The 27,358-nt window shown below is 57.1% G+C and overlaps 3 protein-coding genes across 18 annotated transcripts; 1 reads left to right on the top strand and 2 right to left on the bottom strand.

Annotated features, from left to right (window-relative positions):
* The first annotated feature begins 2,405 nt into the window (after positions 1 to 2,405).
* Positions 2,406 to 13,678, top strand: heatr1 (HEAT repeat containing 1). Of its 2 annotated transcripts, none has more exons than XM_086139740.1 (43): positions 2,406 to 2,464; positions 2,982 to 3,134; positions 3,201 to 3,417; positions 3,549 to 3,690; positions 4,134 to 4,235; positions 4,343 to 4,483; positions 4,554 to 4,765; positions 4,904 to 5,137; positions 5,258 to 5,359; positions 5,444 to 5,561; positions 5,636 to 5,743; positions 5,817 to 5,912; positions 6,089 to 6,177; positions 6,248 to 6,444; positions 6,530 to 6,651; positions 6,746 to 6,946; positions 7,024 to 7,177; positions 7,252 to 7,400; positions 7,474 to 7,651; positions 7,806 to 7,978; positions 8,059 to 8,202; positions 8,292 to 8,531; positions 8,702 to 8,830; positions 8,907 to 9,007; positions 9,071 to 9,202; positions 9,276 to 9,379; positions 9,504 to 9,625; positions 9,710 to 9,838; positions 9,918 to 10,133; positions 10,204 to 10,336; positions 10,415 to 10,602; positions 10,682 to 10,734; positions 10,851 to 10,974; positions 11,052 to 11,192; positions 11,265 to 11,714; positions 11,791 to 11,961; positions 12,035 to 12,169; positions 12,254 to 12,358; positions 12,432 to 12,594; positions 12,663 to 12,817; positions 13,015 to 13,173; positions 13,258 to 13,366; positions 13,501 to 13,678. In XM_086139740.1, the coding sequence occupies exons 2-43, from the start codon at positions 2,993 to 2,995 to the stop codon at positions 13,587 to 13,589; spliced, it is 6,369 nt and encodes a 2,122-aa protein (XP_085995866.1). In that variant the 5' UTR covers positions 2,406 to 2,464; positions 2,982 to 2,992; the 3' UTR covers positions 13,590 to 13,678. The 2 variants fall into 2 exon arrangements, with proteins under 2 accessions (XP_085995866.1, XP_085995865.1); XM_086139739.1 differs by having other exon boundaries at positions 5,814 to 5,912.
* A 3,155-nt stretch (positions 13,679 to 16,833) lies between these two features.
* On the bottom strand, positions 16,834 to 23,452 carry LOC147215531 (prolyl 4-hydroxylase subunit alpha-1-like). 13 transcript variants are annotated; one of them, XM_086139999.1, is made up of 15 exons: positions 23,372 to 23,452; positions 22,756 to 22,970; positions 22,583 to 22,679; positions 22,238 to 22,389; positions 22,012 to 22,149; positions 21,648 to 21,938; positions 20,317 to 20,495; positions 20,071 to 20,247; positions 19,758 to 19,909; positions 19,578 to 19,677; positions 19,391 to 19,444; positions 19,254 to 19,340; positions 19,081 to 19,149; positions 17,341 to 17,437; positions 16,834 to 17,260 (listed from the first exon to the last, which is right to left on the bottom strand). In XM_086139999.1, exons 2-15 carry the CDS (start codon positions 22,856 to 22,858, stop codon positions 17,190 to 17,192), a joined length of 1,767 nt encoding a protein of 588 aa, XP_085996125.1. In that variant the 5' UTR covers positions 22,859 to 22,970; positions 23,372 to 23,452; the 3' UTR covers positions 16,834 to 17,189. The 13 variants fall into 13 exon arrangements, with proteins under 13 accessions (XP_085996125.1, XP_085996127.1, XP_085996131.1 ...); XM_086140001.1 differs by having other exon boundaries at positions 19,254 to 19,319; XM_086140005.1 differs by having other exon boundaries at positions 19,758 to 19,828.
* A 395-nt stretch (positions 23,453 to 23,847) lies between these two features.
* On the bottom strand, positions 23,848 to 27,201 carry cox11 (cytochrome c oxidase assembly homolog 11 (yeast)). 3 transcript variants are annotated; one of them, XM_086140013.1, is made up of 5 exons: positions 27,085 to 27,201; positions 26,072 to 26,402; positions 25,763 to 25,918; positions 25,527 to 25,652; positions 23,848 to 24,546 (listed from the first exon to the last, which is right to left on the bottom strand). In XM_086140013.1, exons 2-5 carry the CDS (start codon positions 26,375 to 26,377, stop codon positions 24,358 to 24,360), a joined length of 777 nt encoding a protein of 258 aa, XP_085996139.1. In that variant the 5' UTR covers positions 26,378 to 26,402; positions 27,085 to 27,201; the 3' UTR covers positions 23,848 to 24,357. The 3 variants fall into 3 exon arrangements, with proteins under 3 accessions (XP_085996139.1, XP_085996140.1, XP_085996138.1); XM_086140014.1 differs by lacking the exon at positions 27,085 to 27,201 and adding an exon at positions 26,890 to 26,939; XM_086140012.1 differs by lacking the exon at positions 27,085 to 27,201 and adding an exon at positions 26,549 to 26,714.
* Positions 27,202 to 27,358: the final 157 nt, after the last annotated feature.

The following is a 27,358-nucleotide window of genomic DNA, read 5'->3' as shown; positions in this document are numbered from 1 at the left end:
CCCAGCTCACACACAGTCCTGTGAGTGTGTGGGACCACTGAATAAAGTCTACAAACTCAAGACTGCCTCGGACAACATTTCCTGTTCCACACACACACTTTTAGTTTCATTGATTGATTGAGGTGTGAGACGTCTGAGGCAGGACTTCCTGGTTCTGGGAGGAGAGCTCTGATTGGGCGAAGAGTAATTCATTATTTCTAAACAGTGGGACTTAGTCAGTCCTGGCCAAAGGGCGTCTCCGCACACAGGCGCGCGCGCACACACACACACACACACACACACACACACACACACACACACACACACACACACACACACACACACACACACACACACACACACACACACACACACACACACACACACACACACACACACACACACACACACACACACACACACACACACACACACACACACACACACACACACACACACACACACACACACCCCTGAGGTCAGGGTGCAGAAATCCAACTAGAGAATCCAACCACCGCTCAAAGTTGGATAGAGGTTTACTTTAAAAACATTTATGGTGATAAAGTGACTGATGTGTATAAAGTAAAAACCCAAGCAGTCATCTTGATGATCAGTTATTGATCGGTCATCACCTCCATACAGCTGTGAGTCTCAGCATGCAGGAAGGGTGTGTGTCACCAATAAATGTAAGTTATCTTGGCGTCCGCTCTAAACCTCACAGAAACACTGAGAGGTGACAGGTGGACAGAACCAGGACCTGATCCAGGAGGGAACCGGGACCTGATCAGTAAAAGTGTGTAATACTTATTGGGACGAATTGGAACCATATTTTTCAAATGATGGCACCAGTACACAAAGTACACGAGGTACACATAGTTTGCAGGTAGTTACTGACTGCCTCCTGCTCAGAGGAACCCTGAGGTCCTCGGGTCTAGGTTGGACCTCGTGGACAACAGAAGGACAAGCAGCGGGTGGAGATCATCCATGGAGAAGCACAACAAACACCTGGCTCTCCTCCTGGAGGGACGCACTAGCAAGGGATAAAGACTGCAGAGGATCACCAGAACCCCACTGAGCATCTACCAACTCAGGGTCCACAGGAGAGCTGCCTCCAGGGCCAAGGACCACGTCCACCCCCAACACGGACCGTTCACACTCCTGGCCTCCACAGGAGTGTGTGATGTAGAACAACAGCATTTAAGAACCGGTTCAACCCGACTGCCATCAGAATTAAACAGCTGAAACTTGTTTGTCTTGCACATGTAAAGTCTACCGCCACTCAAACGTCTTATTACAGGTTGATTATCATATCTATAAAATGTTTACACTCTTCTTATCAGCATCGCGGAGAGCAAAGTAGACATTTCACCCTCTATGGATAGTAGTTTCTAGCCTGCAGATGTGACAAGGAAAGCTAGCATCAACAAACCACACGTGAACGCGAGGCCATTTAAAGGCACTCGCTCATGTATCAGCCAATCAGAACAGAGTTTTAAAGATCGACAGTCCGGCGGACCAATGAGAACACGCGATGGGCGCAGCCCCGCGAAAAACGAACGCTGTACGTGTTTAGCGGTTAGCTTTAGCTCTCGAATGAGCGACACACACACACACACACACACACACACACACACACACACACACACACACACACACACACACACACACACACACACACACACACACACACACACACACACACACACACACACACACACACACACCTCAGAAACGTCAGTGAAATCCGCTGACAGCGCCTCGGAAGCGGCTTCCAGTGTTGCTAGCAGCCGGTAGCTTGAACGGCTCGACGCGGACGGATGACCGTCAGAAGGCCATGAGTCCCGGCGAACACACTCTGGAGTTTCTCCTCACAGATTTAGTCGACGGCGGAATTTGACTGACGCCGAAAAATTTAATAAATCCAACCTCCGTCTCGTTTTCTTCTTCGTGGTTGAAAACAGCTGTCCATCTTTTATAGCGGGAATGAGGCGCCCCCTTGTGGTCGGAAGGCGGAGGTGCAGCAGCCGTGCTGCCCTGCGAACCGGGTAAAGCGAAGAATAGAAAACGCAAAAAATAAAGGAAAAATAAATAGAAAACGCTTGAATCAAAGAAACACGCAATATCCATTCAATGAAAATAGTAAAAACATCAGTCAGCAACATACATTTTTTCATCGCGGGCGCATATTTAATAGAGGTAAACAATTTTATCATGTTTAAGGTAAAGCTTTGACTGTTTGAATGCAAAAGTAAGTCTTAATTTAAATGCTGTTTCAATAAAGCGCGTGGTTGACACGAAGATATTTATATAAGCCGTATTTCTTCGAAAACAGTTCAAATAAAATGCGTTTGGAGGAAGGCGGAAGTGACAGGGGGGGAACTATCTGGTCGCGCAGCCGGTGACCCGGATATGAACCCTCCGCAGCCCAGGAGGTCACTGCCGTCCCGGCCCGAGTCCACGTGATTGGAGTCCAACGGGAAAACAGGTCGGAGTTTGATCACATCCTCCTTCTTTTCATGCTGCCATGTTTATCACGTTAAATGTGTGTCCTTTGACTGTCCCGTGCTGCCGTGTACGCGCTGTGACCGTGTATTGTGGCAAAGTTAGCCGGAGCAGCTAGCCCCGGAGCCGCGCCGGGTCCACGCCGGGTTCGGATCGCTCGATCCGGTTTGACATCTCGGTCCGGATTTCATATCCGAGCCGCCTTTCTGTCCGCGGTCCGAAACGCGGATCGGACGCTTCGATCAGAGGGATCTGCTGGGGGATCTCAGAGATCTGTGCTCCTCTGGGACGATCTCAGGTCCGCTGGGTTGTTCTCTGGCACCTCTCTGGGTCTCTGGGGGTCTCAGAGGTACTCCGATCCCCTGTGGTTGATGGTACTGAAGCCCCCCCCCCCCCCCGTGTGTGTGTGTGTGTGTGTGTGTGTGTGTGTGTGTGTGTGTGTGTGTGTGTGTGTGTGTGTGTGTGTGTGTGTGTGTGTATGTGTGTGTTGCTGTGCGCAGACAGAGCCGCCATGACGTCCCTGGCCCAGCAGCTGAAGCGGCTGGCGCTGCCTGAGAGCGACCCGGCGCGGCTGGGCCGCCGCAGAGTGGCCTCCCTGCTCTTTGACCCCCAGGAGGCAGCGTCCATGGACAGGAACACCTTCTTTGCCCTGGGTAGGTCCTTCACCACCACCCCCCACCCCCCACACACACACACTCACCCCTCTGCCTCCTCTGCAGGCCGCACTGGTCTGGAGGAGCTCCTGGGGATGGAGCCGTCCCTCCAGGAGTTCCAGGAGACCTTGTTCAGCCAGGCCTCTCTGACGGTGGAGCGCAGCGTCCAGTCCAGGGAGGTCAACCAGCAGCTGGACGCCGACATCTCGCTCTTCCTCACCCGCCTCAGCCCGTACTTCCTCCTGCGGCCCGCCCTCAAGTGCATCGAGTGGCTGGTGCACCGGTGGGTCCCACGCCGTCTCCATAGCAACGTGGCAGGCACAGCTAAGCAGCCCTTTAACTGTCCAATCCTGTGTGTGTGTGTGTGTGTGTGTGTGTGTGCGTGTGTGTGTGTGTGTGTGTGTGTGTGTGTAGCTTCCACATCCACCACTACAACCCCGACAGCCTCCTGCAGTGTGTGTTTCCGTACCATCGCACCAACATTTTCGTCAAAGTCGTGCAGCTGCTGGACATTCAGGACGCCTCCCACCGCTGGAGCTGGCTGAGCAGCCTGCAGGTAACACAATACTACTAGTACTACTAGTACTACTAGTACTACTGCAACTGCACAGTATGCTGGCTGAGCAGCCTGCAGGTAACACAATACTACTAGTACTACTAGTACTACTAGTACTCCTACGATGGCACAGTATGCTGGCTGAGCAGCCTGCAGGTAACACAATACTACTAGTACTACTAGTACTACTAGTCGTACTAGTAATACTAGTACGACTAGTACTCCTCTGACTGCACAGCATGCTGGCTGAGCAGCCTGCAGGTAACACAATACCACTAGTACTACTAGTAGTACTAGTACTCCTCTGACTGCACAGCATGCTGGCTGAGCAGCCTGCAGGTACTCTCAGGGTAGTGCAGTACATTCCAGGATAGAGTACTGCAGTACTGTATGTGAGTACTGCAGTACTGTATGTGATCTGAGTGAACCCACTGTGGTTGCAGAAGAGCGGCGTCCCGTTGCCCACGGCGACCCTGGTCACCCACTGCAGCCGAGACCTGGGCTTCATGGAGTTCATCTGCCGCCTGGTGACGTCCTCCATCCGGGTAGGTCCGCCATCCAATGGGCTTCAGACCGGAAGTAGGAGCGGGATCCTGCTCCTGATGATAGCAGCGTTAGTAACCGTAGCAACCATTCGGTCCCCCCCCCGCAGGCCTTCTCCGGCCAGACAGGAAGCGGCGCCCAGCTGCGGGTGGTCTTCTCCTTCTACGCCTCCACCATGGTGGCGGTGCTGGACGACGTGGACCATGTGACCGACCCCGTGGTGTCCAAGCTGCTGCCTTACGTGCAGAAGGTACGGGCCGCCGACGCCGTCCCCGTCCCGCGAGGTAGCCGCGACCTCACTTCCTGTCGCCGCCCCTCAGGGCCTCAAGTCGCCGTTGGCGGACTACAAGGCCGCCACCTACATGATCGTGGGCCAGCTGGCGGTGAAGACGGCGCTGGAGGAGCGGCTGGTGGCCACCCTGGCCCTGCAGCTCAGCAGGTCCCTGCTCCGGGAGCCCGTCCTGGCCAGGGAGGGCGTGGCCTGTCTCGCCGTGCTGCTGCAGAACCAGAAGGACGGCGCCGCCGGCTCCAAGTGAGACGCCCTCCCTGGGAAACACGCTCAGTCACACACGTGGGCAGGGATTCTCAAAATAAAACCTGTGTGTGTGTGTGTGTGTGTGTGTGTGTGTGTGTGTGTGTGTGTGTGTGTGTGTGTGTGTGTGCGCGCCAGGTTCCTTCAGAGTCTGAGCTCCTGCTCCAGCCTGGTTCCTGTCCTCCAACTCCTGTCCAAGTCCCATGACCTCAGCCCTCTGCTGGGCTACCTGCTGCCCCACCTGGTGGCCTCCGTGCTTTCCTCTGAGGGGGGCGGAGCCTCTGAGGGGGGCGGGGCCTCTGAGATGGCGGTTCTGGAGTCGGTCCTGGAGTCGGTCCCTCTGACCCGCGGTCTGGACCGGACCGTGGCTCGGTGAGTAGGAGGAGGAAGGAGTTCCTGAGGGACGCCTCAGTGATGAAGGGTTTAGACCAATCAGAATGAATGAGATGAGAAGCAGGAAGTGATGTCACCATGCCCCGCCCCCCGTCTCAGGCTGCTTCTGGACGGTTTCCTGGAGCGGACCGACCTCCCTCCTGACGCCGTGTCGACACTCTGCGACCGCCTGCAGCCGCTCATCCGCCTCTTTGAGTCTCGGTGCGTGCCGCCGCCGCCGCCGCCATCTTGGGTTTCTTTCCCCTTCGACCGTCCAATCACCCGAAGCCGTGTTGTCGTCTCCAGGCACTTCGCCGCGCTGGACGGCGTCCTGGCCGCTTACGTGACGGACGCCGGGCGCCCCGAGAGGAACGCCCTCTTCCACCACTTCCTGTCTCTGACTCTGAGCAGCGGGAAGCACCAGGTGACCCTGAACCTCCACCTCGTCCACGACGGCGGCTCCGGCCAATCACTGATCAATAGGTGTACGTCCCGCAGGCCTTGTCCTCCCAGGACACGTCCCTGTTCCTGGGTCTGAGCCACCCGCGGCCGGCGGTGCGCGTGGCGGCGCTGGAGCAGCTGGCGGCCGCCGTGTCGTCCGGAGAGGTAGGAGGAGCGGCGGGCAGGTCGGGGTCGAAGGTCCTGGAAGAGGAGGCTGATGTTGTTCCTCTGCCAGCAGCAGAACCTGGACCGGGACTTCCTGAGGGACGCCGTCACGGACCGCCTCCTGGACCACGTCCCCCAAGTCGTCGGCGCCGCGCTCCGTGTGCTGGAGGTCAGGGTTCCTCACCGCCTGGAGCTCCTCTTCAGCTGAGGAGGACCCGCCGCGCCGGTCACGACTCCATCAGACAGACCTTGATGTTGTTCGATCAGGGATGAAATGATGGCATCCAATCGCTTTTGTATTGATCGGTGATCGATCGTCCCCTCGATGTCCCTCTGTCCTCTCAGCTGCTGCTGGACGTCCTGCCGCCAGATGATGTCACTTCCTGTTTGCTGTCCTTGCTCTCCAGAGCCGACCCGTCTGAGTCTGAAGACCAGTCAGTAACACTCACACACACACACACTTTGTGGTTGCACCGTCTCCATGGTAACAGTGGCGTCCATCAGGCTGCCGGTGCTGACGGAGGCGGTGCGTTTGCTATCCGACCCGCGGCTGGTAAAGGACGGCGACCTTCTGAGGAGGACGGGCTGGAGGCTGCTGCCCCTGCTGGTGCTCACCGACGCCGCTCACCTCCCCCTCACTTCCTGCATCGCTCACTCCGCCGCCATAACGCAGCACCCGCTGACCCTCAACCTGGCCTCAGGTAAGCCGCCGCCGCCGCCGCTGCGTCGGGACCGAGCCGCTGTCCAGGGGTCAGAGGTCACGTGACCTTCGCTTAACCCCCCCAGAGCTGGACCAGCTGATGAAGAGCAGCTCCGACCCCGCCTTCCTCGGGCGGGTCAACCAGTGCCTGGTCTCCACGCTGACCAAGAACCTCGCCGACATGGAGATCTTCGCCAAGCGGGACGCCGTGAGTTCCCCTTCATGCGATTGGTGGCTCTGTGGCGCCCCCCGGTGGCCGGCGGGTAACCAGGTGTGTGTGTGTGTGTGTGTGTGTGTGTCAGCTGGAGCAGCTGGTGCAGGCGGTGGAGCAGCAGCAGGGTCGCGGGTGCCGCGGCCGTCCGGCCTTCCTGGTCCTGATGCGCACGCTGCTGCTGGGCCTGGGCGAGCTGAGCCACACCGAGCACCTGCTGACGGCGCAGCGGCTGCACGCCCTGCTGGAGCCGCCGCTGCTGCACCTGTCCAAGGATCACCACGACGGCAAGGTGAGAGGCCACGCCCCCTGCGCCGCCGTCCGCTCGCTCCTGTCGCCGTGGCCTGAGGATGTGTGTGTGTGCGACAGGACGTGTCGTTTCCCTCCTCCGGCCCCGCCTCCTTCCAGGCCGCCCTGGCGCTGTTCCTGAGCAATCCCACCGACGGAGAGTACAGCCTGGTGATGATGTCACTCCTCAGAGACTTCATCATGGCGCTCAGGTGCCCCGACACCTCCTTCAAAGGTGAGGCTCCGCCCCCTCCCGGCCCCGCCCCCTACCCCGTCGGCACCAGGTCACCTGACAGGTGCGTCCCCCAGGTGAGGTGTGGTGGAACCCGGAGGAGATGGACGCCAACACCTGCTGCTACCTGGGCCTGGTCTGCCGCCTCTTCAGCCTGGTCGTCAGCGCCGCCGCACAAGGACCGGCGGTGCTCGCCTTCCGGGACCTGATGAGGCTGCTGGTCCAGGTGAGACCCCTCCCTGTGTGTGTGTGTGTGTGTGTGTGTGTGACCTCCATGCTGAGGGCCATCTCACCTCCAGGTCCACCTCAATGAGCCGTCCACGCTGCTCCGGTTCCTGTGCCTAGTGTGGGGATACGGCAGTAATCATGGCGACCAGCTGGACGTGCGGGTGGGGGCGGTCCTGCTGACCCGGGCCCTGTACGTGGGCGGGGTTATGCTGCGCCTCCTGCCCTCCGACGCCGTGGTCCAATCAGCCGGTGAGGAGCGCCGTCACCTGACCGACCGTGCTTTGAGTGACACCAGGAGAACCAGCATCCTTATTGATCAGGAACCAAATCAATCAATCCCGTGTGTGTGTGTGTGTGTGTGTGTGTGTGTGTGTGTGTGTGTGTGTGTGTGTGTGTGTGTCAGTGGTCCCCTCCCTGCTGTCGTGTCTCCACTCCCCGCTCCGGGAGGTCCGGAGGGCGGCGCTCTCGGCCATGCAGAGCCTGTCAACGTCCGAAGCCGCTCCCTTCCGGCCGATCATCGAGCGGGCGCTGCAGACGTCGGAGGAGATGGCGGCCGACCCGTCCTACCTGAGCCAGGTGAGCGACCGTCCCGGGACGGAGACCATCTCGCGATGGTCTTCCCCGCGCCCTGATTGGCCGGCGCGTGCGTCCTCCAGGTCCTGGGAGAGCTCCACGGCCCCGCCTCCTCGCCGGAGGCCCGCTCCTCGGTGGAGGAGCTGCTGCAGAGCGTCCAGAGCCCCTCCTGCCCGTCCTACAGCGCCGCCGCCCTGCTGGAGGCGCTCAGACACGTGGGCGGACAGGTGGGTGAGATTGAGGGGCGGGCGGGCGGGCGGGCGGCGTCTCAGGCGGAGGCGGAGGCGCTGATGGTCGGGTGTCGCTGTGCCTCCAGACGGTGCTGTCGGCTCTTCTCCCGCTGCTGGAGCGTCTGCTCCGGACGGGCCCCGAGGCCCCACGCCTGCTGCGGGACGACGCCCGCCTCCTGCGCCTGGTGCTGGACAAGTTCGAGCCGGCCTCGGCTCCTCTGCTGGTCCGGGACCGAGCCTGCCTGGAGCTGTTCCTCCGAGCCCTGAGGACCTCCACCGCGCCCCACCCAGACACCCCCAGCTGCCAGATCCTGGCCCTGGAGAAGGTCAGTGGTGCCGAACCCGCCCGCGGAGCCGGGCTTCCGGCGGCTGAACCCCCTCCCGGTCTGAACCCCCTCTTGGTCTGAACCCCCTCCCGGTCTGAACCTCCTCCCGGTCTGAACCCCCTCCTGGTCTGAACCCCCTCCCGGTCTGAACCCCCTCCCGGTTTCCGCAGGTGACCAAGACCTTCTTCTCGGCGCTGGGAGACGAGCAGGTGCAGCAGACGATCCTGGCGGTGATGTTCGACCTCCTGGACGGCAGCGCGCCGCCGCTCGCCAACGCCATAGGCAGCGTCTTCAAGGCGGTGAGTCCCATGTCCTCCACGCCGGGTGGACGGCGTCCTCTCGGAGCGGCGTGACGATCCCATGTCTGCTCTCCAGCTCGCCGTGGACGCCCAGCTGCTGGCCAATGAGCTCTCTCCACCCGAGAAGACCCAGGCGGGCGGGACGGTGATGCAGACCCGGCGCAGCAGGAAGCAGAGGTGAGGAAGCTCCGCCCCTGAAGGTCAGCCCTCTCTCCTGGAGCTGAAGGTGTTCTCCTGCAGGAGCGAGGAGGGTCCAGCAGAGGGGGCCGTCCCCTGGAGGAGGGTCACCCTGGTCCTGGAGCTGCTGCAGCACAAGAAGAAGCTGAGAAGACCACAGGCGCTGGTTCCAGCCCTCTTCTCTCTGCTCTCCAGGTGAGGTCCAGGAGCTCAGATCGGGGTCACCTGATGCCACAGGATAACCTGTGTGTGTGTGTGTGTGTGTCAGGAGTCTGAAGGAATCTGATGACCACACCAACATGGAGTATGTCAAGCAGCTGCTGCTCAGCTGTCTGCTCAACATCTGCAACAAGATGTCCTCCGGGGGTGCAGGTGGGTTGGAGGTCATGTGACCTCAGGTGGGGAGGTGTCCAGGATGAGCCTGGCGGCGATGGTTCCGGGGATCTTCCGCCCCCCCGCCGGGCCGGAGGTCCTGACCCGTGTGCTCCTCCGGCAGACGTCCTGGAGGAGGACAAGTTCAGCGTGGAGCTGGTGGTGCAGAGCATCCGGACGTCCGATGTGCCCCAGACGCACCATCACGCCCTGCTGCTGCTGGGCGCCGTGGCCGCCATCTTCCCCGTGAGTCCGGAGCGCTCCGCTTCCTGCCGTCCCCGCCGCTTCCTGTTTGGCGCGGCAGCTGACGTGACCTCCTGTGTCCTCCAGGAGAAGGTGCTGCACAACATCATGGCCATCTTCACCTTCATGGGCGCCAACGTGCTGCGCCTGGACGACGCCTACAGCTTCCGCGTCATCGACAAGACCGTGCAGATGGTGATCCCCGCGCTCATCCAGGTGCCGCCGCCGCCGCCGCCTCTTCTCACATCTCATTGGTCCAGAAATGTCACACGCTCCGCCCCCTTCCCCCCCGCAGGCCCGCTGCCTGTCGGAAGGCGCGGCGGCGGCCCACGTGGACGCCGTGGTGACCCAGATCCTGCACGTGTTCGCCGACACGCTGCCCCACGTGCCGGAGCACCGGCGGCTGCCCGTCCTCACGCAGCTGCTGAGCACGCTGGGCGCCGCTCGCTTCCTGTGGGTCCTCCTGCTGCTGCTCTTCAAGCTGCACGCCGCCAACGCCGCCGCAGACAAGGTTAGCCAGGGGTCAAAGGTCGAGCCGCTCCGCGCGGGAGAAACGCGTCTGACGCTCGGCTGTGCCGCAGGACGGCGCCCTGGAGACGGACGTGGACTTCTGGATCTCCGTCTGCTGCCACTTCTCGGTGGGCGAGCAGCTGGAGACGCTGGTGGGCGTCTTGCTCTTCCTGCTGCAGCTGCCCGACGAGCGGCCGACACCCGGTGAGGGCCGGCGCCGGGCGGGAGGCGTCCTCCGGGACGGGCGCCACGTACGAGCGCTCACGCCGCTGTCCTCCGCAGAGGCGTCGAAGCCGCCGGTCACACGGCAGGGGGGGCGCAGGAAGGCGGCGGAGCAGGAGGTGGAGCAGAAGGCGGAGGAGCTGATCTTCAACCCGGAAAACCACAGCAGCAAAGAACTGCGACACTTCAAGTTCCTCAGCGTCTCTTTCGTGGTGCAGCTCCTGGGCTCCACCCGCTTCATCGCCAAGGTCCCTCCTCCTACCCGGCAGGAAGTACCTCCTCCGCTCGCCGCCTTCTCTCACCGTGTGACCTGACGCTCTGTTCCAGGTGGCGGACGTGGGCGAGGACCAGGAGGAGGCTCTGCAGCAGCAGGAGCAGCGGTGAGTGCTCCTTCACCCTCAGGTGTGAAGATCCTGGCTCCACCTGCAGGCTAGGGAACACCACAGGAAGTGAAGAGTGTGTGTGTGTGTGTGTGTGTGTGTGTGTGTGTGTGCAGGCTGCTGGAGGAGGCGCTGCACTTCATCAACCACGTGGCCCGCTCGGTGGAGCAGAACGCCGACACGCCCACCGCCAAGTTCTGGAGGGTTCTCCTGAATAAGGCCTACGAAGTCCTGGACAAGGTGCTCCGCCCCTCGGCCGGGTGACGCCGCCCGTGCGGCCGACCGGCGCCCGACTGACCTCCGAACTCCGCCCCCAGGTGAACGACCTGCTGCCGTCGCACACCTTCATCTCCGTCACCCGGGGCCTGATGGGGAACCCGCTGGCGGCCGTCAGAAGGAAGGCCATGGAGCTGCTCAACAACAAGCTGCAGCAGCAGGCGGAGTGGGCGGAGCCTCAGGTAAGACCGCGCCGACGCACCCGCGCGTCCGTCGGCGGACGAACGCAAAGGTAAACGGCGTCCCTGCGGCAGGTGGACGTCCTCCTGCAGCTGGTCGGCGACCTGCTGGCCGTGGTGGGCAGAGGTCGCGGGAAGGTCGGCGAGGAGGAGGCGGAGCCGGCCGTCAATCGCCAGACGGCGCTCTACAGCCTGAAGCTGCTGTGCCGCCAGCTGGGCCGCCGCCGCCAGGACGTCTTCGTGCCGGTGCTGCGGAGCGCCGTGGAGCTGGTGGCGGCGCCCGACGAGGACAAGACCACGAGGAGCCGGGCTCTGCTCTGCGTGGCGGAGGCCGTCGGCACCCTGCGCGCCCTCGCCATCCCGCAGCTGCCCGCGCTGATGGAGGCGCTACTGAGCGCGCTCAGTGACAGGAAGGACATGCAGATCGGCGACAGCCATCTGCTGAGCGGCGTGGCGGCGCTGCAGCGCGTCCTGGAGACGCTGCCGCACTTCGTCAGCCCGTACCTGCTGGACATCCTGCAGCAGGTGAGAACGCCGCGGCGTCCGCCGGGCCGCGCCGGTGGCGTGCGGCTACAACCCGTGTCACTTCCTGTCCCCGCAGGTGTGTCGCCTCTCTGTGCTGGTGGGAGCGACCGCGTCCTCGTCCACTTCCTGCTCCCAGCTGGCGTCCCGCCTGGCGTGGCTCCGCGGCTGCGTGGCGACCCAACTGCCCCCCCGCGTGCTGCTGCCCGTGGTCAGCAGGTGCTACAGCGCCATGGTGGCGGACGGGAAGGTGGGCGCCGCCGCCGTCGGCCTGTGGGTTTGTGACGCGGCGGGCAGGAAGTGATGTCGGCGTGTCCCCGCAGGGCCAGCTGGTGGCGCTCATGAGCATCCTGAAGGAGCACATCAGCCACATGGAGCGGGAAGATCTCAACGTCCACCAATCAGAGCTCGGCGCCTTCTTCCTCACGGCGCTGGACTTCAGGGCGGAGCACTGCCAGGTCTGTCGGCCAATCAGGTGTCAGCAGATCTGACGGGTCTGGTGAGATCGACCGGTCGGTGACGGGGGGGGTCTGCGTCCGCAGGGCGACCCGGCGAGCGCCGTCGACGTGGAGGGCAGCGTGATCGACTGTCTCGTCGCCATGGTGATGATGCTGTCGGAGGTCACCTTCAGGCCGCTCTTCTTCAAGGTAAGCGGGCGGGCGCTCGGACGTGGCGGCGGCGTTCCTCCCGCCCGCCTCTGACCGCGGCGTCCGCCCTCAGCTCTTCGACTGGAGCAAGACGGGGAGTCAGGACCGCCTGCTGACCTTCTACCGCCTGGCCGACGCCGTCGCCGGGCGCCTCAAGGGGCTCTTCGTCCTTTTCGCCGGGAACCTGGTGAAGCCGTTCGCCGACATCCTGCGGCGAACCAACGCCGCCCGCACAGGTGACCCTTGACCTCCGGCCTCCCGCGGGCGGGGGAGGAGCCGCCGCTCACCCGTGCGCTCCCCACAGGTGACAGGATGTTCCCGCCCCCCGACGGCGAGGAGAAGGACCGCCTGCTGTTGGGTCTGGTCCTGGACTGCCTCCACAAGATCTTCCTCTTCGACACGCAGCGCTTCGTCAGTAGGGAGCGAGCGGACGCCCTGCTGGGGCCGCTGGTGGACCAGGTGAGGCCCTCGCCGCTCTGCCATTGGTCAGACAGCGGGGGCGGGGCACGATCCCTTGTTCCTGATTGGCTGTCAGGCAGGACCCTTAAACGGACAGATTTCTCAAGGGAGTTTTGTATGGCATGGACGTGAGGCTTTCACTGATGGACGTGTGTGTGTGTGTGTGTGTGTGTGTGTGTGTGTGTGTGTGTGTGTAGATGGAGAACCTCCTGGGCGGGGAGCAGGAGTACCAGCAGAGGGTATCTTCTCAGCTGGTCCCCTGCGTAGGCCAGTTCTCTGCGTCGATGGCCGACGACTCCCAGTGGAAAGATCTCAACTACCAGATCCTGCTGAAGACGCGGCACGCCGACGCCAAGGTGACTCACGCCGGCCAATCAGGACGCAGCATGTATGACCGGTGGTGTAGCGCGAGGTGTTGACCTTGGCTCCGCCCCCTGCAGGTGCGGTTCTCCTCGCTGCTGATGCTGCTGGAGCTGGCCGTCAAACTGAAGGAAAACTATGTGGTTCTGCTGCCAGAGACCATCCCCTTCCTGGCTGAGATGATGGAGGGTGAGCACACACACACACACACACACACACACACACACCAGAAATTCTGGCGACAAAGGTAAAACAAAAACAGGATGGAAAACAACTTGACAATGGAAACTGTATGTGTGTGTGTGTGTGTGTGTGTCTTTCAGATGAATGTGAGGAGGTGGAACAGCAGGTTCACAAGGTGATCCAGGAGATGGAGAACATCCTGGGAGAACCTCTCCAGAGCTACTTCTAACACACACACACACACAGTTTCTATTGCAAAGTTATTTTCCAGCCTGTATTTGTTTTATTTTTGTACCTAGAATAAACCTTGAACTGGCAGCTGGCTCTGTGTGTGTGTGTGTGTGTGTGTGTGTGTGTGTGTGTGTGTGTGTGTGTGTGTGTGTGTGTGTGTGTGTGTGTGTGTGTGTGTGTGTGTGTGTGTGTGTGTGTGTGTGTGTGTGTGTGTTCTCACCTGAGAGACAGAATGAGGGGAAGAATCCAGGAAATCACATTGCAGGTTTTAATGAATTCATTGGTAAATTCCTGGGTAAAATAACTATTTTGTCACCAACAAACAGGCAGGTTTTCTGCCTCTCCAGAGCTGGAACTTCTTCTGCGAGAGGCTCCTCTGTCCTCCACATGTTCGCTGTATTCATGCTCCTATCAGAAAAAGACAGCCGTGCACACCTCAAACACTCCAAACCAAAGAGAAACCAAACTAGACCAGCAGCAGCTAAGACTGACTCTGCAATATCTGAGCAGCTCCGTGTGAAGACGTCAATTGTGGGAGCAATTAGTAGACGATGGAAGACGTGCAAGACCACTTCTAATCTCCGTCCACCTGCGGCTCCACCCAAGATCTCACCCGTGGGGTCAAAATGATGGTGAGCAAAAACCCCAGAAGCACACAGGGGACCTGGTGAGTGAGCTGCAGAGAGCTGGACCAAAGTAACAAAGGCTACCATCAGTAACACACTGGCATCCTGCAGGGCCAGGCGGGTCCACTGCTGAGGACAGTACGTGTCCAGGGCTGTCCGAAGGTTGCCGGAGAGCGTTCGGATGATCCAGAAGAGGATTGGGAGAATGTCCTATGGTTAGATGAAACTGAAATAAAACTTTTTGGTACTAACTCAACTTGTGTTTGGAGAAGCAATGTTGAGTTGCATCCCAATAACACCATGGCTGCTGTGGAAACATCACGCGTTGGGCTGTTTTTCTGCAAAGGGCTCAGGACCACTGATCCATGGAAGTGGATCCTGAGATTTGTAGAGAAAAACCTCTTTCCATCAGACAAGAGCAGTGACGATGAATCATGGCTGAGTCTTTCGGCAGGACAATCATCCCGAACACGTCGCCCCGGCGACAAAGGAGCGGCTCCGTAAGAAGCATCTCCAGGCCCTGGAGCGGCCGAGCCGGACTCCTCATCTCAACCCCATAAAGTCTTCGGAGGGATGTGAAAGTCCGGGTTGCCCGGCAACAGCCCCAAAACATCATCGCTCTAGATCTGCATGGAGGAACGAGACGGAATACCAGCAACAGTGTGTGAAAACATTTGGCCTCCGTCATGGCAAACAAAGGATGTATAACAAAGTGTTGAGATGAACTTTTGTTCTTGACCAAATACTAATTTTCCACCATGTATCCTTTAAAAATCAGACAATGTGATTTTCTGTCCTCATAGTTAAAGTGTAGCTACGCTGAAAAAGACTCATCTTTTCCAGTGGACAACTTGCACAATTGGCAGCTAACTAAACCTTTTTGCCCCTCGGTATATGATCAATAACCAATATCTGATCAGTTAGTTACAATCAAAAGAATTAATACTTTGATTCCAAAGCTTTGATTTTTTTTTTTTCATTTCAAGTTCTCTTGATTGTATCGCCAATTGACTCTGATTTGATATTGATCAGATGATCCATAAATAATACAACCAATCAAGCTGATAGATTTGAAAAGATCACAGGAATAATGGGAATGTTATCAAAGCTTTGACATCAAACTAATAATTGATGGCCATATGGTGGGTGTGTTGGTACCGGCGGGTCGTCAGAAACGGAGTGGTGAAACACGCTTCCTGATTGGCTGTTGGGGTGAGAAGGTGCCCGCTGGACTTTCTGCATCAGAGGGAGTTCCCTCCCTCCGTTGGCTGGACTCTGTGCCTCCAAGGATGGAACCCCGGGTCCATGTTCTCACAGCTGCCTCCACCAGCAGGGTTTGCGAGGCAAGAACATCCACATCCATGTCCTGGACCGCGGCGGTGGGGGGCAACAGGAAGCTTGGCTGCTCAGTCCTTGCTGGCTGAGCAGATTTGACCTCCGTATATCAATACAAGTCATGGAAACCAGACTCATGCTGGGAAAGAGCACTACAGATGCTGTATTAGCTTTGAGAATGCTAATAGAAAAGTACAGAGAAGGCCAGAGGGAGCTGCACTGTTCCTTTGTAGACCTAGAAAAGGCATATGACAGGGTGCCAAGAGAGGAGCTCTGGTATTGTATGAGGAAGTCTGGAGTGGCAGAGAAGTATGTTAGACTGGTGCAGGACATGTATGCTTGCTGTGAGACACTGATACGGTGTGCCTTAGGGGTAACAGAGAAGTTCAAGGTGGAGGTGGGACTCCATCAGGGATCAGCTCTGAGCCCCTTCTTGTTCGCAATGGTGATGGACAGGCTGACAGATGAGGTTAGACAAGAATCTCCATGGACCATGATGTTTGGGGATGACATTGTGATCTGTAGTGAGAGCAGGGAACAGGTGGAGGAACATCGAGAAAGATGGAGGTATGCTCTGGAAAGGAGAGGAATGAAGGTTAGTTGCAGCGAGGCAGTTTATGTGTGTGAATGAGAGGAACTCGGGTGGAACGGTGAGGCTACAGGGAGTGGAGATGGAGAAGTTGGAGGATTTCAGGTACTTAGGGTCAACAGTCCAGAGCATAGTAGAGTGTGGAAAAGAGGTTTCTGTCAAGGGTACAAAGAGATAGAAGACTATCAGCCAGAATGAAAGGAAAGGTGGAGGACCAGCAACATTGGCATTGAGGAGAAGACAGGAGGCAGAGATGAAGATGCTAAGGTTCTCTTCGGGAGTGACCAGGATGGAGAGGATCAGGAATGAGTCCATCAGATGGACGGCCCATGTTAGATGTTTTGGAGAGAAGGTCTGAAGCCGGACGGAGATGGTTGGGTCATGGATGAGATGGTTGGGTCATGGATGAGATGGTTGGGTCATGGATGAGATGGTTGGTTCATGGACAGAGGAGGGATAGGGAAGATACTGGTAGGATGCTGGGGGTGGAGCTGCCTACAGGATGTCTCTGCAGCTTCTCAAGTCAAAAACACAAGGCCTTCTAAAAAGCTACAAGCTCTTCTTTTGAAAAGCACAAGGTGGCCTCTCGTCCTGTTGGAACCATCACCCATGGCTGCTCTCCACAGGATCTAACCTGGCCTTCAAGACTCTCAGAAGAAAGTGCAGATGAACGGGACAGGAAGAGGTTCACCTTTGTTTCCATCACACTTCTGACTTTTATTTGTAAGAACGCCACAACGAGGTCACATGACCAGCAGGAGCCCCGTCATGTGACCTCCTTTCTGCTCTGAAGCTCGGAGGCAGTCGCCATGGTAACAGTCCGTGACATACCGGAGTGTGGGGGGGCAGAAGGTTCTTTGACCGACAGGTAATCTCAGATTACAGATTACATCAGACGGGTCGTGGCAGATTATCTTCCTGTTTCCCGCAGCTGGGTTGCCATGGTTTCCAGTGAGGCTGAGGTATGGACAAACACACACACACACACACACACACACACACACACACACACACACACACACATGCAATGCTGGGCTGGGGTCAAAGGTCAGTGGGCCTCCTGGAGGTCGCAGGGCCTCCTGAACTCCTGACCTCGCTCATGGATCCACTTGTTGGAAACTGCAAAGAAAGAAGGTTCCTTCAGAGGGTCTGGAGATGATGTGTGACCTCTGACCTCCCAAGCCTCGTCCTGAACTCACCCCACTTGTTCCCCACCAGGACCGGACAGGCGGCGTGCCGCGTTCTGTAATCCCCATCTCCACTGGGGTGGAGGTTGAACCAGAACACTGCAGAACCCTGACACACACACACACACACACACACACACACACACACACACACAGTTAAATCTGGCTTCTCCAACAGGATTACTGGGGTTCCTCTGAGTGACACTCCTGTTCTTTAGCACATTAATGGGGTTCCTTCCTCACATTATGGGGTTCTTGAGCAGGTCTAAGAGTTCCTCTAGCAGATGATGAGGGCAGTGATCCCAACCCGCGGTCCGTGGATCCACTGGTACCGGGCCGCTCGAGAAATAATGAATTATTTCTGTTTTATTTATTATCTGAGTCTGAACGATCTTTTATTTTGAAAAATGGTTACATCTCCGTCTCTTGAGCGGGAAAATTGAACCCTGCTGGCAAAATGAGTAAAACCAGACGTCTATGGAAAGTTTCTTTGCAAAGGGAAAAGGCAGAGCGGAGAGAGAGAAGAACAGCTGAGGACTCGCAAGAGAAAGACAGCTTTTAACAGCCAATACCAGGAGTCCTGTTTGAAATCTGGATTTATCTCCACAGGTGATTCCCACGCATGGAGCCGCTCTGCATGACATGCAGCCGCCGCCTCTATGAGGCCATGAAGCCTTCAAAAGGGCTTCGCCACTGATTTAGCGTAATGAGTTCAAAATTTCATGCACTTTATATTTGTTTTATGGTGTATCTGCATCTTATTTTGAAGGCGTGTAAACGTTGCTATAGCAACGGAATCAGAGAGCGTTAAAGCCGTGGTCGCCATCAGAGGGAGGTGAGGAGAACTTGTGAGTCTCAGATACACAAACATGCAGGAGCCTCAGCTGACGCCTCAGGCTGCAGCGTTTCTCAGTGGCTGAAAAATAACATTCTGGAGTGTTTGATAATAAAAGTGGTGTGTAAGTATGTTTAGATAGAGAAAGAAATGTGGGATTGCTGGTTCTTTCTTGTCATTTATTTATTTTTCCACGTGAGTTTTTTAATTATTATTACTTATTTAATGGTCAGAGAGGATGTTACCAGAGACTTTGATTTTATACTCATGTTATGTTGTTGGTGCAATGTTGCAAGGAAGCTGCTAATAAAGCTGCATACGAGTACGCGATGGATTCATGTTCATTATTATGTTAATAATAACAATGATAATAATAATATACTGCTCAAAAAAATAAAGGGAACACTTGAACAACACAATGTAACTCCAAGTCAATCCCACTTGTGTGAAATCATAGTGTCCACTCAGGAAGCAACACAGATTCATTTGGACTTGTTTTAAGGACATTACATCAAAGTTGGATCAGCCTGGAGTTTGTTTTTACACTTTGATTTTGAGTGTGATTCCTAATCCAGACCTCCATGGGTTGATACGATTGATTTCCATTGATCATTTTGGTGTGATTTTGTTGTCAGCACATTCAACTGTGTAAAGAGCAAAGTATTTCATAAGAATATTTCATTCATTTAGATCTAGGATGTGTTTTATAAGTGTTTCCTTTATTTTTTCGAGCAGTGTATATAGGATTGTATAGTGCTTTTCATGGTACTTAAAGACGCTTGTTATAACAATCTACTCCCCTGGTCCGCGGTTACAAAAAGGTTGGGAACTGCTCTACGGGACGACGAGGGTTCAGTTTCTCTCCCTCCGGCGGTTCTTCTGCTGGGAGCGGAGAAGGTTCCACGGCGGGTTCTGACCTTGAGCGGTCGCACGGCGGCGCCGGCCTCGGTGAAGACGGTGGCGCCTCCCGCCTGCACGTCGCTCATCTGCGGGGAAGGAGAGCGTGAGCGGCCGCGGCTCCGGGTTCCAGATCCGGGTTCCTCCCCGAGCCGCGGCCGAGGAGCTCTGAGAAGAAGCCAGGAGTACTGACGTAGATCAGCCAGGTGGCGATGCGGTTCCCCGTGCCCAGCTCCTGGAAGGCGTCCGGCTCGTCCTTCTGCACAGGAACCAGGGGAACCTTCAGGAACAGCACGGGTGGAGGTGGGCTGAAGGTGCAGGTGGACTTACCCTCCCAAAGTCATAGTGGGGCTCGTACTGCCCGCCCACGCCGTAGTTGGCCACCTGGACACACACACACACACACACACACACACACACACGTTTATGACTGATCACGACCGCTTCAGTGTGTGAAGGTTCAAGGTGAAGGTCACTCTCGTCACCTCTGACCCCCCAGAGTGAGGAGTCCGCTTACCTGCAGGTCCTCGGCGGTGGAGACGTCCAGTCCGGTGATGTCCTGGATCCTCTGGTTGATCTTGTCCACCACGGGGTGCTCGAAGGCTCCCAGCCAGGCACTGAGGAGGAGGAGGAGGAGGAGAAGGTCAGGACCTGGGACGGGCAGAGAGGCTGATGGAGGAGGAGATGGACGCCACACCTCTTGGACACCCGGTAATGAGCGGTGATCAGCTCTCCGGTCTGAGGGTCGTGGACCGTCGCTCGTCTCAGCTGGACGGCCGGGCCAGGGGGCGGGGCCACGGGTGATTGACAGGTGGAGAGAGAGAAGGTGAGCAGGGCCTCCTGACTCCACTGGGAGGAGAAGGATGGAGCTCCAGACCCACAGCCTGACAACTCTACCATGATCTGACTACCTGTTCTACCAGGATGGTAGCTCACACACACACACACACACACACACACACACACACACACACACACACACACACACACACACACACACACACACTCACCCGGGGCTTGGCCAGCTCCTTGATCTTCTCCATCTCCTTCTCGGACAGGATGTCATGGTAGCGTACGATGCGTGGGCGGTCCCACTCGTCCTCCTCTTTCACCGGACCAATCACGTACCTGGGGTGGCGGTGGTTGTCATGGTAACGGCAGAACAGGCGGCTCTGCCTGCGAGGGGTCTGACAGAAATGGACATGTCATAGTACCGTGGGTGTGTGTGTGTGTGTGTGTGTGTGTGGTGCTCTCACCATCTTGATGCCTTCACCACGACACAGCTGCTCGTAGCTCTTCCTCTCCGGCAGGTAGTCGCCATGGCGACCCCAGCCAGCCCCGACCTCCTGGATCTCCTCCATCTCTGCCTCCTTCTGCTTCTGCAGCTGATACTCAAAGTACCTCAGGTTGCCATTGGCACGCTGGTGGGCAGGGTCTAACACACACACACACACACTCATGCTGTCAGTCACACTGGCGGGCAAGGTCTAACACACACACACACACACACACACACACACTCATGCTGTCAGTCACACTGGCGGGCGGGGTTTCCTCTCCATTCAGCCGCCGGCAACCATAACAACCTATCTTTAACTTAAAAACAAACAAAAATGTGCAATATCTCATTTCTGTGCAATATTCAGAAACTGTGCAATATTTCATCTCATCTCATAACTGCTACACTATAATGTTCCCTTCTATCATACTATTGTGCACTCCTTACCTCACTTGTTACAAAGACACTTATAGTTTTATCACTGCTTACTAAGACACTTTATAGTTTCACTGAAACACTTTATAGTTTATTTTTATTTCTAATTCTGCCTTTCTTTTATTATTTATTACTGTTTTTCTGTAACTCTGGGACTGCAATTTCCTTCGGGATTAATAAAGTTGTTCTTATTCTTAACACACACACACACACACGCACACTCATGCTGTCAGTCACACTGGTGGGCGGGGTCTAACACACACACACACACACTCATGCTGTCAGTCACCACGGTGGGCAGGGTCTAACACACACACACACACACACACACACACACACACACACACACACTCATGCTGTCAGTCACCCTGGTGGGCGGGGTCTAACACACAGACACACACACACACACACACACACACACACACACACAAACACACACACACACACACACACACACACACACACACACACACACACACACACACTCATGCTGTCAGTCACCCTGGTGGGGAGGGTCTAACACACACACACACACACACACACACATTCACACACAGACACACACACTCCTGCTATCAGTCACCCTGGTGGGCAGGGTCTAACACACACACACACACACACACACACACACACACACACACACACACACACACACACACACACACACACACACACACACTCATGCTGTCAGTCACACTGGTGGGTAGGGTCTAAGACACACACACGCACGCACGCACACACACAGTCACACACATGCACACACACATACACACAGTCACCCTGGTGGGTGGGGTCTAACACACACACACACACACACACACACACACACACAGTCACCCTGGTGGGCGGGGTCTAACCCAGCCAATCACGCACCGAGCTGCAGCAGCCTGCGAGTGTAGTCCAGCGCCTGCTGCAGCGCCCCCTGCTGGTAGACAGAGTAGCTGAGATAGTCCAGGATGGCGACGGCACGTGCGTGGTGGCCCGGGTCCTGGTCCCAGTCCTGGCCCTGGTCCCGGTCCCGGTCCTGGCCCTGGCCCTGGTCCAGCTGCTGCAGAGCCTGGGCCATCCACAGCCCCGTGTGCAGGTAGTCCCCGTCCGTGTACGCCGCCTTTCCCAGGTCGAAGCAGTCGTCCACCGTCATGGCGCCGAGCGGCGAGGACGCGCCTGGGACGCCGAGCACACGTCACGCTTTGCCCTGTTACCGGGACGACGTTCACCCCCCCCTCCCCCCGCTTACCTGGCAGGTCGCCGCGGGCGATGGCGGCGGTTTCCAGCTGGTACGTGTCCTGCAGCCGCAGCAGAGCTTTGGCGGCGCCGCTCTGGTCTTCGTCGTCAGGGAAGTTCAGCCTCTGGATGGTCAGGTTGGAGATGAAGGCTGGAACATGTGGGGGGCGTGAGGGGGGTCACGCACCGCACGGACCGCAGGCGAGCGTGCATATGTGTGTGTGTGTGTGTGTGTGTACCATCTGACACGTCCGTCAGCACCAGGCTCTCTAGCTCCGCCCACTCCGTGTTCAGCCTCTTGACCAGCTTGAATGCGTTGACAGGATGTCCCAGGAAGCCCTCGGGGTCCTGGGTGGCGCCCGCCGACAGGACGTCCAGACGCTCCGCCCACCTTCGCACACACACACACCGAACACACAAACACACACACACACACACACACACACTCTTGCTGAGGGTAGTTTTGGTGTCATGTCAGTCAGGTGACATCCTGAAGCTGCTGTTGAGGCCAGTGTCAAATGGGGGGGATAGGTGTGTGTGTGTGTGTGTGTGTGTGTGTGTGTGTGTGTGTGTGTGTGAGTTACCTCTTGACCTGCTGCAGCTTGTCCTCCTCTGCCTGGATGTAGTCCTTCAGCGAGGACACCAGGTCCCTCTCCATGAACAGCAGGTCGGTCATGTGACCTGCAGAGGGCCAGGGTCAGAGGTCAGAGGTCAGAGGTCACAGTGGGAGCTCCTCCGGCTCCTGAGCTCCACTCACCGATGGAGGTGAAGAGGTCGCGGGCGGCGGCGAACGCCATCAGCAGCGCCAGCCACCAGCAGCAGGAGGTCATGTGACCCGCAGGCTGGCGGAAACACACCATGACATCATCACAGAACTTCACGGAAGATCACGTGATTGGACGAGCGGATCAACGAAGAATCTCTGTGACGGCCAACCACAGCGGAGGGGCGGGGCTTAGCCGGGACGGACAGCTGTCAATCACAAAGACCTTCAACCTGTCAGTCACACCTGCACACAATTTAGAGCCACACGGAGAACCCACGGAGACCCCGGGGGACCCCTGGGGGGAACCCACGGAGAACCCACGGAGAACCCACGGAGATCGTGGGGTGAACGCAGCTCCGCTTTGATTTCAATACTGATTTACCAAAGCAGAAGCCGACATCAAAGGGTGGAGATCAAACACCGCGGTGTTTCATGTTGTAATGTGGTGTGTGTGTGTGTGTCACCTGCCCCCCCTCCTCCCGGCTGCTAAAGCTAAGCTAACGTCCGGTGACGCCGGTGTCCGCCGTGCTCCCGCCGCTTCCGCTCCGGTCCGCCGTCCTTCCGGTCGCGTCGAACGGAACTCGAACCGACAACCGCCCGTGTTTACCGTCATGTGCGCGGTCGCGTGCGCGGCTCGGCCGTCCTGCGGCTCCGGTCGCTCGTCCGCGCGCCTTAAAGGCGCTGGCGCGCGGAGCGGCGGCGCGCGGCGCGCCCCCTGCCGGCCCGGAGATCGATCGGCTGCGATTGGGAGCAGTCTGATCGATTGCTACTGCTGATCGCTCATTTCTACATTTCCAGGTCTTATCGATTAGTACTGGTCTTGGCAATTCTTATTATCATGATCAGCTGTGATTACAGGTCTAACCAATCACTAGTCTTATCCATTCTTATTGATCATCTTTTCTGTTATTACCCCTGATCACTGACTGGGTGCTACCAGGCTCCTCCTGCCGTCTCCATGGAGACGCTCCCGGTCCCGGTCCTGCTCCAGGGAACCCCGGGGTCTCCAGACCACATGGCGAAGGGTCCTGGTCCAGACCCGGTCTGGGGGCGGAGCCTCGACGACACCAGCGGAAGACAACGTTTAGACCAAAACAACACTTTATTTCATTTCTTCTGTCCTTCTGCTTCTCCATCTTCTGTCACAGAAACCCTGAGGACCACCGATCAGCCATGATCAATAATCGGATGGGTCCGAAGCTTCCTCTGATCTGGACCTAAGCGAGCGTGAAGGTCCTCCACCTGCTGACAAGCAGGCGACATCAGCGAGGAGGACGGAGCTCCGGACGGCACGTCCATAAGGGTTCCTTCCAAAGGAGACGGAGACCGAAGGCCGGACCGGGTCCTGAGCTCCATGGAGGCAAAAGAGGGAAATGTTCTGACCGATCAATCATCAATACCTGATGACGAATCAATGTCCAGGCCGCCAGACGGGACGGTCCTCGCCGCTCAACCTTTAGAGGACCAACATGATGATCGGTGAGCGGAGAGAAAAAAAATAAAAGGTCCAAGTGATTCTCTGGTGGTGACGTCCATCCAGTACCAGGAGGTCCCACAGCCGTGTGTGTGTGTGTGTGTGTGTGTGTGTGTGTGTCAGTGGAGGGAGAACCCGGGCAGCGGCAGCCTCTGGCCCTCCTTGGCCTCGAAGAAGGTGTAGGACAGGGTGATGGTGTCCACCCTGGCCATGCGCGGGTCCTCGTGGAAGTCCGGGTCGATGTAGAAGAAGACGGGCATGTCCACCTCCTCCTGAGGGTTCAGACGCTGCTCCTCGAAGCAGAAACACTGCAGGAGCAGAGAGGAGCCATCACAGGTGACCTCTGAGCAGACCGGCTCATCAGACAACATCTTCTGACTCATACGGACGTCTTCTTCATAACCTTCTAGGGTGGCTTCCCCGTGTGTCCTCCACCCTCTCACCACAGTCTAAACCTTCTCAGGATGTGCTAAGATGAACTAGATCCACTGCTAAGACTGGACCGGCCCCAGTGAACACCAGAGAAGCATTTCCTAACACAGCTGGAGTTCTATTTTGAATACTTTGTTAGAATATTGCGTCATGATGCGTCCCGCGCTAGGTTTACATGCATTCATTGTGTTTACTGCTTGTTCTGATGGTCGTCCTTGTGTGAGGTGAGGATACTCACATCAAGAGGGGACTTGAAAAGAATCCCCTCCCTCAAATGGTAGACTCTCCAACGTCACACCAACATTTCAGTATCACTTACAAAAACTTCTAAAATCTAAGTGCGAGACCTCATCACGTGGTGTCGTGGAAAGCAGTACGTCGGAGGGCCCACAGCCCAGGTGGCCACATTCCAAGAGAGGGAGGAAAACCGGCCTTAGAAGGACTCTTTCCGACCTTTTGCTCAGAGGTATAAATGTATAATAAAGGTATAAATGAGCCTGACCCTTTGGCTCGGGGTCAGAACTTCTTCGTCTACACATCGGACAGCGGGTGTCTAAAGGGGCCAACGATCCTCGTGGGGTGAAGGTCCTTCTGGCCCAGGATATCTCATCAGTGAATTTTCCTGACTTTGAATAAACCATTCTAGCTTGATCAGTTCCTGGCCGTTGTGATGTTTTTCCCTGAATGATAATCTGAACACCGGGACAACAAAGTCCGGTCCTGTGGCAGGAGACACAAAAACAGACAACTTCCTGCGCTGCCCTGGAACATCTCCTGATGTTGACATGACCTGCTTTCCTCTGAGGACCTCCAGGGGAGCAGGGTGAAGCTGAGGGACCAGCGGACGGCGGACTACCTGGATCTTGTTGAAGTACTGGCCCGCCTCGAAGGGCACCACGTTGTAGGTGGAGATGCCGATGATGGGCTTGTCGGTGGGGTTCTTGGCCCGGTAGAAGGCCAGCGCCGTCTCACCTGGAACCACCTGCCATGTAGGAGAGGTCAGAAGTCACCCAGAAGCTGCTGCCTGTGTGTGTGTGTGTGTGTGTGTGTGTGTGTGTGTGTGTGTGTGTGTGTGTGTGTGTGTTTCCTCACATAGACCTCCGTCTGCTGGGGTCTAAAGTTCCACTGTAGGCTGGCGTGCGTGTCGGCGTTGAAGGTGACCTTGATGACCCTCTCCTTCACCGGCTCCATCGACGCCACCAGGTCGGCGTCGTGCCCCGCCACCGCCGTGCCGCCCAGCCCCGATGCCTGGCGGAGACACACACACGTGACATCATCAGGCGTGACATCACATTGCCATAGAGACAATCAACACTACAAGTTATTTCCTGGTAAAACGATGATTATAAAATGATTTAGTGTGTGTGTGTGTGTGTGTGAGTGTGTGTGTGTGTCACACACCTGACAGTAGAGCCTGTAAAGTGGCACGGCGGCGTAGGACAGGCCGATCATTCCCACGCCGGCGGCGGCGATGTACGTGAGCACCGTCTTGTTGCGGCCCTTCCACTCGTCCTCGGGTCTGGGCCGCTGCCGGCCCTTGGCGCCGCGGCTGGGGGGCCGGGGCCGGGGGGCCAGCCGGCGCCGCAGCAGCTGCTGCTGCTGGGAGTGGAAGTGGGCGTGGGAGTGGGAGTGCAGCAGACGCAGGGCGTCGCAGGGCCGCGTCCGGACGCACGGCGGCACCAGGCGGAGGAGGGCGGGCAGCAACATGGCGTCAACTTCAGTCACCTGCAGGCTGTGGAACAAAGCACCTTCAGAACCAGATCTCCGGCTGCCATACGTGTGTTCCTCCAACGCATCTGCAACATCTGCTCAACGAATGAGGGATGTTAAACGCCAACACCAGATTTGGATTTGCTACCCGAGGACACAAACAGGCACCTTGCAAGTTCTGCAGTCTGCCTCCTGCGGCTCCTGTGCGGTGTGCACGGAAAACAGCAGAGTTTTACCAAAAGCCCTCCCTTGGCCATCCTATCCACCTTTGGCGTGAAGAGTCAGAGCTCCTCCGAGCTGCTCTCCTCTCCTGCAACCAGGACGGGCGCGGAATTGTCCTGCGCAAATACAGCCGCCGTTACGGTAACGGTACTGCGCCAGTGCCGTCGTGTTCTGTGCACAGTCTACGCGTGAAGGCAGTGTGGGTGCAATTAAGCAAACCTTCTTTGCAACGTTTAGTTCTTTCTATTTCCTAAGATTTCCACGAGGAGTGTAAGATGTAAACATACGAGTCGGCGGCTGCTCAGTCCCAGAGGTCGTGGGTTCCTGCCTGGGACCGGGAGTTCCGTCTCTCCTCCGCTCCGCGCCGGCTGGGGCAACGCGACAACGGCTAACGAAAACAACCGCTTCGGGAAAAACCGACGATTTAACCCCGAACGTTATTTATTCTAGTTGTTTGAATAAAAGGTGCCAAAAGTCATTACCTGAGAGGAGCGGTCGGGCCGTCATTACCGAACAGGAGCACTGGAAATTACGTGACCGGCGTGCATCACGATGACGTCGATGGAAGGTTCCGCTTCCGGTGGCTCCTGGGATTTGTAGTTTTCACGTCGTGGAGCTGTTTACCTCAATATTCACTCAACCGCTGATTTGTCATGTCGTTTTTTCAGTTTACCTCTATACATCTATGCGATTACACATATATATTGTTCTTCTTTTTATTTTTTGTAATAGTGAATATATCTGTAGCACTATAAT

Source organism: Fistularia commersonii, chromosome 32 (assembly GCF_037954325.1).
Source record: "Fistularia commersonii isolate RoL2024-O1a breed Wild chromosome 32, RoL_Fcom_v1.0, whole genome shotgun sequence".
In the NCBI taxonomy this organism is placed as follows: domain Eukaryota; kingdom Metazoa; phylum Chordata; class Actinopteri; order Syngnathiformes; family Fistulariidae; genus Fistularia; species Fistularia commersonii.
The sequence above is the reverse complement of the archived record's forward strand: the minus strand, read 5'-3'. Positions and strand labels throughout refer to the sequence as shown.